General features: G+C 48.5%; 1 protein-coding gene across 1 annotated transcript in view; it reads right to left on the minus strand.

Annotated features, from left to right (window-relative positions):
• Positions 1–9,524, minus strand: part of TTC28 (tetratricopeptide repeat domain 28) — a gene marked incomplete at its 5' end in the record, with an annotated part of 66,743 nt that overhangs the window by 53,837 nt on the left and 3,382 nt on the right. Inside the window, 1 exon segment of the mRNA XM_010157363.1 lies at positions 8,848–8,965. Coding sequence (XP_010155665.1) covers positions 8,848–8,965 — 118 coding nt within the window.

Raw genomic sequence — 9,524 nt, forward strand, 5'->3', positions numbered from 1 at the left:
CCCCAGAAATCCTGCTGGGCCCCTCCACAACCGCAGCTGCCATCCAGGACACTTTTGCCAACCCAGCCAGCCGTGCACCTGGACTTCACCCATTCCTGACAGCACCCTCCTGGGAGAGAGGGCTGAAGCTGAACACTGGGCAGTGAGTGACTCTCGGCAGCTTACCCCCAGTAATAATGAAAATATGTATTAAAGCCACCAAGAGAGCAGGCTCTGTGATGCCAGGCTTTGTGCAAGGGCTCAGGCGAGACAACTTTCCAAGGAAAAGTGACCCTTTCTACAAGTATCCAGCCCCTGAACTGCAAAGGGCCTGATCTTTTTACCAGTTTCTGGTTTCTGCAGGTAATTTTCCACTGATCTCCTAGGAAATGACACTGGTGTCTCACCTCTTCAGAGAGCAGAGACTGGGAGCAGTCTTTGGCTTGAGTGATTAGCAGCCTGATCAACCATTCTGTTGTTTGTAAATCCTGTGTAAAGCATCATGAGATTTGGAAAACCGTTTCCCACACAGAGCCTGAATCAAAAACCAGCTTGTTTCAATTTCTTGAAAGTACCTCCAAGACTCAAAAGATCCCTTAAAAGATCCCCAGAGAAAAACAAAAGGCATAATGGAGAAACAAGAGTGAAGAGGTAATCCCAGGCACTAAAAATGTGCGTGAATACAGATGCACCAGTCACCCATTTATCTTCTCACTGCTTGGCCTTTTGGATAAGGTACTGAGGGGTTTTTGACAGAAGAATAGGAGGACACACTGGCAAAGGTACCATCTCCACAACACATACTCACAGTGTTTATGCAACAGGCTGTAGCCTCTTGATGTTCTTGTGGTACCAGTAACAGAGAGAGACTAACTTCTTAACAAAAGCTCTCATATTGTTTCCAATCTTCTACTGAAAAAGCTCAAGAAGTGACAGCTATTTGCTCTTTAACCCAGTAGCAGTGGTCACACCCTAAACTTGTCTTTCCTGCGCTGCTATTAGCAGTGGCTGCATTAACCACTAATATAGATTATCAATTAGCAAAGCCCTCCTTGGCGTGTTCCTCACTTCTGGAACTCCAGTCAGATGTGATAAAGCTGTAAGGAAGGTTTATGCTCCTCTTCTTTCCTGTTCATGCTTCTACAGGCAACAGATAATCCATTTCTGGCAGACAACTACGTAATAAATTATTATGAAGCCATGGCTTCACTACAAAAGAGGAAAAGGGACATAAAATAGAAAAACAGAGAAACAAATACCTTCTCTGCTGGTTTTCTGCAAAGCTCTGTTGCTTACCACAGCAAGAACTACTTTTCCTACTTTCGCCTCCACAGCCTGTTTCTGACATCTTAGTCAATGTTTTCATGCATGACAAATTGCTTTAGCCTGAAGACTCTTTCCAGTTCTCATTTGTGAGGTATTTATATCCTGTCCTCATTTTCCAGACTGCTTGCAAACGTAAGGTAACAGCGGTCATCAGATTTTCAGATGTTTCCTTTCTGAAAACTTTGGGAGCCGCAGGGCCAGACCACCTCTTCATATGGCTGAGTCCCACGCGAATGCCACGGGCAGAGAAACTGCCGTGGGCTCCCTCAAGCTGCGGTTAATGACTTAATCCGATCTGAAGCACCGCATCTGAGACTGATGATAATGAAGGACAAACCAGGAAGCAACCAGGTGATGAGCGCTGCAGGATTTTCAGTGAGAAAGAGACAAAGTTGGCCTTAGGAGAAATTCTGTTTCAAAACACCTGAAAGCCACCGGAATGCAATGGAAAAGGATCACCGCTGTGAAGGATAACCCATGCAAGGTTAAATTCTGCACAGAATAGGAGCAGCACCCAGCCTAATGCTGTGCACCCAAGTAACTCAAAACATGAGCAGAAGGGTAAACGGGGTTTCTTGGCAGCAGTTAAGATACTGCTCTGGAAGAACAGGCAGACACAGAAAGGGCCTGTTTCTCTAAGCAGTACAGAAGGTCTGGGTGTGCTTCCAATTTTCCTAAAGATGTGCTACAGAAATGAGACTAAAGGAGATTTTGCAAGCGCATGTTAGCTAAGCCGTAGAGTCTTTACCTCACAGCATACATTTCTCAAATTCTCTTAAAAAATTATCAACAATTATAAGAAAAGAAATCCCACACATGTGCAATGTTTCATTCTCAGTGAGCTCGGGCTGTGACTGGGAAGTGGAAGGGGGTAGTAAGAGACCAGTACATCCCACAAGATATGCACTAATGACCAGCTACAGGACCCCAGCCAGCCTTCAGCGAGCTGGTGTCTCACGAAGCCTTCCAGGATGGCCTGCACCACGCCGCTCTCTGGGAAGCGACTGGGCTTGCTCTGGGCACAACTGCAACGACAGAGCTGGGTGCCAGCAAAGCAGCACCACGGACTCTGCAAGGACGTGGCCCAGCACAGCCACGTGCTGGAATGTGCCGGCTGCTGGGATCCCAGCTGCCAGGTCAGGCACTGGCACTGCGGTGAGGGAGGGCTGTGCTCGCTGCTGAGCCCGAGCTCTACTCCAGCTTCATCCCAGAGACGGGCTGCAGCAGTGCAGACCTGGGGGAAAGTCTACACAGCTGTGGAAGGACTCTGGATGCCTGACAAGGTAACCAGGAGGGGAACCTGGCCCACAGCTAACCAGCTGCACATGTTCCGATGAGCTCATTCCATGCTGACATGCCCTGTGAGGGTTTCTCCAGAGAGGAAGGGTTGCAGAGATTCATGCTTCCAGCCAAATCTGCAGCACGTTGCAAGCACGAGGACCCACACAACCAAAGTACAAACAGTTGTAATTTCATCTCTGTCAGGAGCCCTGTGGCTGCCAGCACAGTCCAAGCACAGAAATCGTTCTGGGCCAGGAAGTGATGCAGGCAGGCAGCCAGGGAGGCACTCCACACGTCGGACAAGCTCTCACGCCATTCATTCAGGAAGAAGTTCAGCTAGGGGCACACACACCTTGCGCAAGCATGAGCCAGACCCGACAACACCCCGGCACGTTTCCTTGGAGCCATTCAGCTGGCAGAGCCGAGGGTGCCCAGTTTTTGGCACTGGCAGCACCCCAGCCTCTGCACAACCATCCCAGAGCAGGGCAGCTCAGGGTACTGGAGGCAAGGTTCAGAGCACACCGGATGGCCCCATGGGTTGTATTTTAGGAAGAATAAAGACAGAGTCATTCCTGAAGGACAGCTGTGCCACTTCTAACTCAGTGTTCCAATCTTCTTATCTAACTCAGCAGAACAGATATTTCTAAAATGATTAGCAAAGAACATGAAATACAAAAAATATATTCTTTTGCCCTGTGCTATAATGTACGCAAGGAGTTCAGGCAAAAGGCTAACTACTTAAAGCTTTGCTATTTGCTGAAGATGTGGCCTTTACAGACAAAGCATTGCAGGAAGGACACCTGGAAAGCATTTCCCCCTCCCTTCAGGAAGGGGCAGAAAACCTTGTCTTTACAGAATTTACAGATTGCAGTAGGAAGGAATGATCTATCTTTCCTTCTGCATGTCCTTCTGGAAGTAAGAAAGTGAAATTTGATCTCTGACTCAGGAACAAGCCTGACAGTAAGTAGCTGTAGTTTACAAAACGTAGGAGCTTTATGCTGTGTTCCACTGCTGGCTCAGGCACACTTTAGAGGAGACTGGGAAAAACTACCAAAATCACAAACCACCAGTGGCTGAGCTGCACACAAAGTATGTTCAGGCACTTGCAGAATCTGCAAATTCCCAAGTGAATCCAGACACTGATTATATCTGTCACAGCAATCATACTTCACCAATGCTCCTCCAGAGACGCACAGCAGACAGTTATCCCTGACAGCATCCCATGACAGTCCTCTGCTGCCAGCAAAGGCCTCTCACTGCAGTCAGCTCCATGGCAATGCTCTCCCTGCAGCAGAAAGCCTAGCACCTAACTGGCTTAAGTCTCCTGGACTTTCAGCCCATGGTTTTTCTTTATAACAGGAACTTCTGCATGCTGATATTTCCCCTACCACACAGTAATTTCCATAGATACGTAAGAGCAAGGTGACACAGAAAATCCATGAAAGCCTGCTTAATAAATACCTTTGTCCTATTCTAGTTCTAATTATTTTCATCATTCCCTTTTCCTGCAAATAGACAGCCTTTCTGAAAAAAAACTGCCGAAGCTGCAAAAATGAACTCTGCCTTACACTTGGCAATTATTTTAAAACACCTCAAGGCAGTAAATTCTAGTTCATCAGTCTTTTTGCTGAGCACACCCACCTGCTGCAGACAATTCTCAGAGCCACATGTGCTTGTGGAGATACCCAAGTGCAGCAGCCAGTGGCCACAGAAACAAACGGTCAGTAACAAGAGGGCATTGCGCCCCGGCCAGTTCTGCATGCACTCCTTCCAGGAGTAGCTGCTTCTAGAGGGCAGGCAGAGGGAAATCCCTTCAAAACTGGGCCAGGAATAATTGCTGCAAGCTGCTGGGCATCCTGAGTCAATGCAGGGGCAAGCTAGCACTGAAAATCCATCAGTCTGTCCTCTGCTCTCCCCTGGGCCCCACCACCCTTCCCACGTCATGCTCCCTGAGAAAAGGGGCAGCAGGAAACACTCGAGTCGTTCAGCTGCATCTTCATCCCAGCCCCAGGGAGCGTTCAGGGGCACAAACAATCCTCTTCCTCACCCAACACCTTCTGTTCATTCCCGCCTAGTGAAGAGGGATGCTGCTTCTCTAAGGAAAGGCCCAGCTCAGCTCCAAACGTGCCGGGCAGCCAGCACAGAGGAGCTGCCAGCACCCAGTGGCTTCCTGGCAACATCGTCCTTCCCAAAAGCCCAGCACTGGCAATGCACTTTCACACAAGCATTAATTTTATTATGGTTAGTTTATGATTTTGCCTTACTGCCCTGCTATTTTTGAATGCAGGGCTGTAATAGAAGGCGTCTGACAGCCCTGGAGAGAGTGGAGCTATTACATTGCGGAGTCCCTGCGGTATCGGTGGCCTCTGCAAGACAAGATTCAAGCACAACTTATGTGAGGGTTTGGACAGTGAACCCCAGGAGGGGCTTCACAGCCTCCCTTTCCCTTTCTGCTTGTCAGTCCTCACAGCTTCCGAACACTCCCTCAAGTAGTATTTTTCTAAATTAAATGCTTTGGAAGCAACAGAGGTCCTTCCAAATGGTCATCCAAAAATGCCACTCCAACTGGTCCTGAGAGATCACCTGCCGTTAGCTCTGCCTTGGCACTCTGGCCATACAGAATTCCTAGCACAACACAGTTCCGCACACCTGCGGAGCAGCTAGAGACGGAGAGGAACAGGGACACGGACCTTTCATGGGCACTATGTAGAAACAGGAAAAAAGAGCAGCAGCCCAAGCTACCAGCATGTATTTTCCTCAGCACATGAGCCAATGGACAATGTGCACTGACATTTTAATAACAGAAAGTACAGAATACGTCACAAGAATGTGAGGTTACTGCTGGCACAGGGCAGGGCTGTAACTCTTTATCTGTGCATCGTCGAGCAGCGAGGCAAAGTCAACAGTTCACCGTAGCCAGGACGGCTCAGAGAGCGCTTCCTCTCATCCCTCATCAGAAGCACTAACCACCGTGCAGGACAGCGTGCCATTATTCAGGACAGGAGTGGTTAATCTAATGCTCTGCAGCTGGCTCTGAGGAAGAAAGGAAAAGCCAAGCCTGTACCCAGGGGTCGCACCAGCCCAGGAGTGTTTTATTTCCACCTCTGTGCACTCATTAAGTGGGCCTTAGTTGGAGCTAGTGCTGATGGAGCCGCCCAAAGACGAGCTCCCCAACACGCACACATGCACAGAGCTACGGTCCCACCAGCCCTGGGATTGCTCCCCCTTCAGATGAGCTGCTGAGCACCCCATTCACTTCAGGTGTGGCCAAACTCTGTGCCACCTACCTGGGGGCCATAAAGGGCCATAAAGCCACAGGTCAGTCATCAGCGGCATGGCTGAAGCACGGATAGGCATATCCACATCAACATCACTTCAGCTAGTACAGGAGACATCACTGTAAGAAGAGCAGCAGCACAGACTTCAGGATTCTCAACTTGAGTACATTCCCAGGGTCCGTGGCAGGCCAACACAGCCCACGCTGAAATCTGCTCTGCTTCACCTTCACAGAGAACTGACAGACTACCAAGCTGTGGTCCTTCAACCGAAGGACTGAACAATCTCAGAGCTGCACTCCTGCACTCACCTCCAGCAGCAGGGAGGCACCTGTCCTTCTAGACGGTCCTGCCTACCTTCCCCCTCCTACTGCACCTCCCTTCTGTTGTCACCCTTTTAAGGATGGTACCTTACTGACCACAGTGACCATCTGCAAAGCTCCACAGGAACCAGAGAATGCACGGAAAGAAAAACCCAGTCCCTGATGATTTCTAGTTTCCTGAATCAGCTGTACTTTTAAGTCTGCTAATTCTTTCAGAAACAATCTCACAGAATTAGCTCATCTGAATTTCTTGACCAGCCACAGCAGCTGGTCAAAAAAAACCAGCCCATCACTTAACTGTGGCAGAAAGTATTGAAATGACCCTGGAGGTGGCTCCTTCATGGTGCCATTACACCGTCTTGCTAAGAACCAGTCTGCTTACTCGTGTGCACAGACCAAACACAGGTATGCTCAATACCCCAAGGTGTCCCTGGGAGATGCTAGAGGAAGATCAAATCCCAGCAATGACTTCTCCGTTCTTTGTCTGGGCAGGAGTATCACAGAACAGCCTGTACTTTTCCCCCCACGGTGACTGCAAAGCGCAGGTATGTATCCGGATGTCTGGGCTGTGCTCGGTACCATACAGTGCTTGTAACAGGAGCTGCACAGGCTCCCTGGGCCAGGGAGAGAAAAACATTTGAAGTCGTCCATCCATTTACCTGCTCATATGACTCCCCACTCAGCTGACAAAGTTCCCCTTCTCCAGGCTTGGGGATGACGGACACATGTGCACGCTACAGCCAGACCCTCTGCAACTTCCTCCCGGGTTTATGGGTGACACAATCCAGCTCCTGGTACAAACATTTGCTTCAGCAGCCTCAAACCCAATGCTCCCTCGGAGGGTAACAGTCTCCCATACAACACAGCACTTTTTACCTTCTAAGCCAATTCTCTGTACAGTTGGAGGTAAAACAATTACCTCATTACAGTCGCACACCAAATTCCCTTCTGGTGGAATTCACATCAGCACTACTGCAACTTTATAACATTTGCATTATAAAAATGTCTGCAAAGGAGGCCAAGAAAAACAGCTTTTTGTTCAGAGGAAGCTCTGTGGTCAAGATGATGTCATCAGAAAGCGCCAAATTAATTTCCTGTGGTTACATCCTACAGGAAATCCAAGCAGCTCAGCTTTCTTGCTAAACCAAGTAGTCATTTGTTGTCAATAACTGTTAATTATGTGCCCAGATGTGTCATAAACTAAGAACCATCATGATTAGCCTTCATTCCCCAGATTCCTCCCGTTGGGATCTGTTTAGATTGGTGGCCTGAGGTCAGGGAAATGCACCAGGCACTTGCTTCCCTGGGCCAGCCCTGGGCTCTGGGGTGCACAGGCTGCTGCCTTACACCCCCACAGCGAGGTTCATCCCATTTCCCTCAGCCCCTTCCCCAAAACAGCATTCTGCTGCTTAGAGGACACCACAGAGGAGAAGCAGCTACAGAGACCAGACTCTTTGTAGCAATGGGAACCCCTAATCAAGAAAACTGTAAAAACAATGATAAGTAACAGCTTTTCTGCTCTGCATGAACGGAAACAAGGAAATTGGGAGAGATTCAGGAGGTTTTCCAGCTGGTAAAATAATCATGAAAATGTCTAGCAGGTCGTCCCCCCCCGTCAGTCCTTCTACAACCTACGGAAAGGCACAGCTCTCCAAGGCTGAGGTGGTATTTAAATTACAAAATAACACTTCAGTAAACCACCTGGCTAATTCAAACAGATCTTTTCAACAACTTACCAGTGGGAACCTGACCTCCCCCAGTCTTTAGATCTCCCCAAAACTACTCGTGTTTACATAAATCCACACCTGCCCCACTGCCTCTAGTCCCTCCCTTCACCTGCTGTGCAACCCACAAACCCTCCACCTTCCCATTCACAGTGCTGGGAAATCCACTGGCAGGGCAACAGCTTTTGTAGCTGTAACTTGCACTGAAATTACGATTCTGTCCTTACAGTGAACTTTGGGCAGAAATCTCTCAGGACAGACTCTTCAGCCCATGCAGCATGCTTCCCTGCCCTGGCAGGGAGCCCAGCATAACACCTCCAGAGCTGAATGGTAAACGGTCAAGGCAAAGCAGATCCAGTCCAAGCAACCTTTACGCTTTACACAACACTCTATTTTCAGTTCTGCATGGATTCTTTTTCTTTTCACTGTTTTTTAAACAAAGTGTATTTTACGTCAACATTCGGGACAGGGATCTACTCATTTCAGGTCTGGAAAAGGCTCAACATCGGACGCACCCTAAGAGAGTTGGGATCAGCAGCACCTGTATCACAGGGAAAACAAGAGCTGATGACAGCCAGTGCTCAACTGCAGAGCTGTTGCATTGACACCTACTCAGCTGCAGCTTCTACCCCAGAGCCCACATGGTGTGGGCAGAATGGATGGGAAGCGGGAGAGAGGCTCAGAGCCGCATGGAGACTCGAAGCAGGGGAGGCAGAAGGACAAGCCAAGGATCTTGCCACTTGCACTCACATACTCTACCTATGGGTACAAACAGCTGCTTTCACCAAAGGCGGGTGAACAGCTGGAAAGAGAAATCACATAGCTTCTGAATGCTCAGAGTAACAGGGCAGACAGACACAGCTTCTTAACGTATTCATTTCTCTCTAGAAAACCACGCAGTGACGACTCTCAGTTCGGTCTATTTATTAAGTTTCCTACCTCTCTGTCCTTGAGTTTCATGGCGAGCACCAGCTGATGTCTGTGGTTAGTCAGGGCCTCCCGGTAATTTCCTTTGGAGAAGAATGCGGAGCCCAGATTTCCGTGAGCTCGGCATTACCTGAGTCACATGCAAACAAAACAAAGGTTAGCTAACAAAGGCATCGCTGGCAGCGGCCAGCAGAAAGACCGGAACACGCTGGAGAGGTGATGTTCCAGTGTGAGAACCAGCACCAGAACAAACACATCCTTATGTTTAATACAGGGTCAAAACTATCCTCTTTGCTGGCCTTCTGAAACTTCCACAGCAGCCATCAACCTTATCTTTAGAACTGGTTTAATTTCTTCTTTGGCTTAACATCTGGCAATTTTAGAACTGGTTTAACTTCTTCTTTGGCTTAACATCTGGCAATTTCCCATTCTTCTGTGTTTATTCCTTGCTTCACCTTAGCTGTTTCTTTGTGACATTACAGTCAATTGCCCAGGCTTAAAACAAGCAAAGAGCATGCCAGCTTTCTCCTGAAAGCAATACAGCGGCACAGCTCCGCTCAGCCACTGAGCTGAAGTTCACTGAAACAGTGAACTGTTTATTTTTTAAACCCTCTTGATCATCCATTGTCTCACTCCTGATTTGTTCTTTCCCTGGCAACTGCCTCAGAACCTCAGATTGAGTACCTTTC

Source organism: Eurypyga helias, unplaced genomic scaffold (genome assembly GCF_000690775.1).
Source record: "Eurypyga helias isolate BGI_N326 unplaced genomic scaffold, ASM69077v1 scaffold1498, whole genome shotgun sequence".
Taxonomy (NCBI): Eukaryota; Metazoa; Chordata; class Aves; order Eurypygiformes; family Eurypygidae; genus Eurypyga; species Eurypyga helias.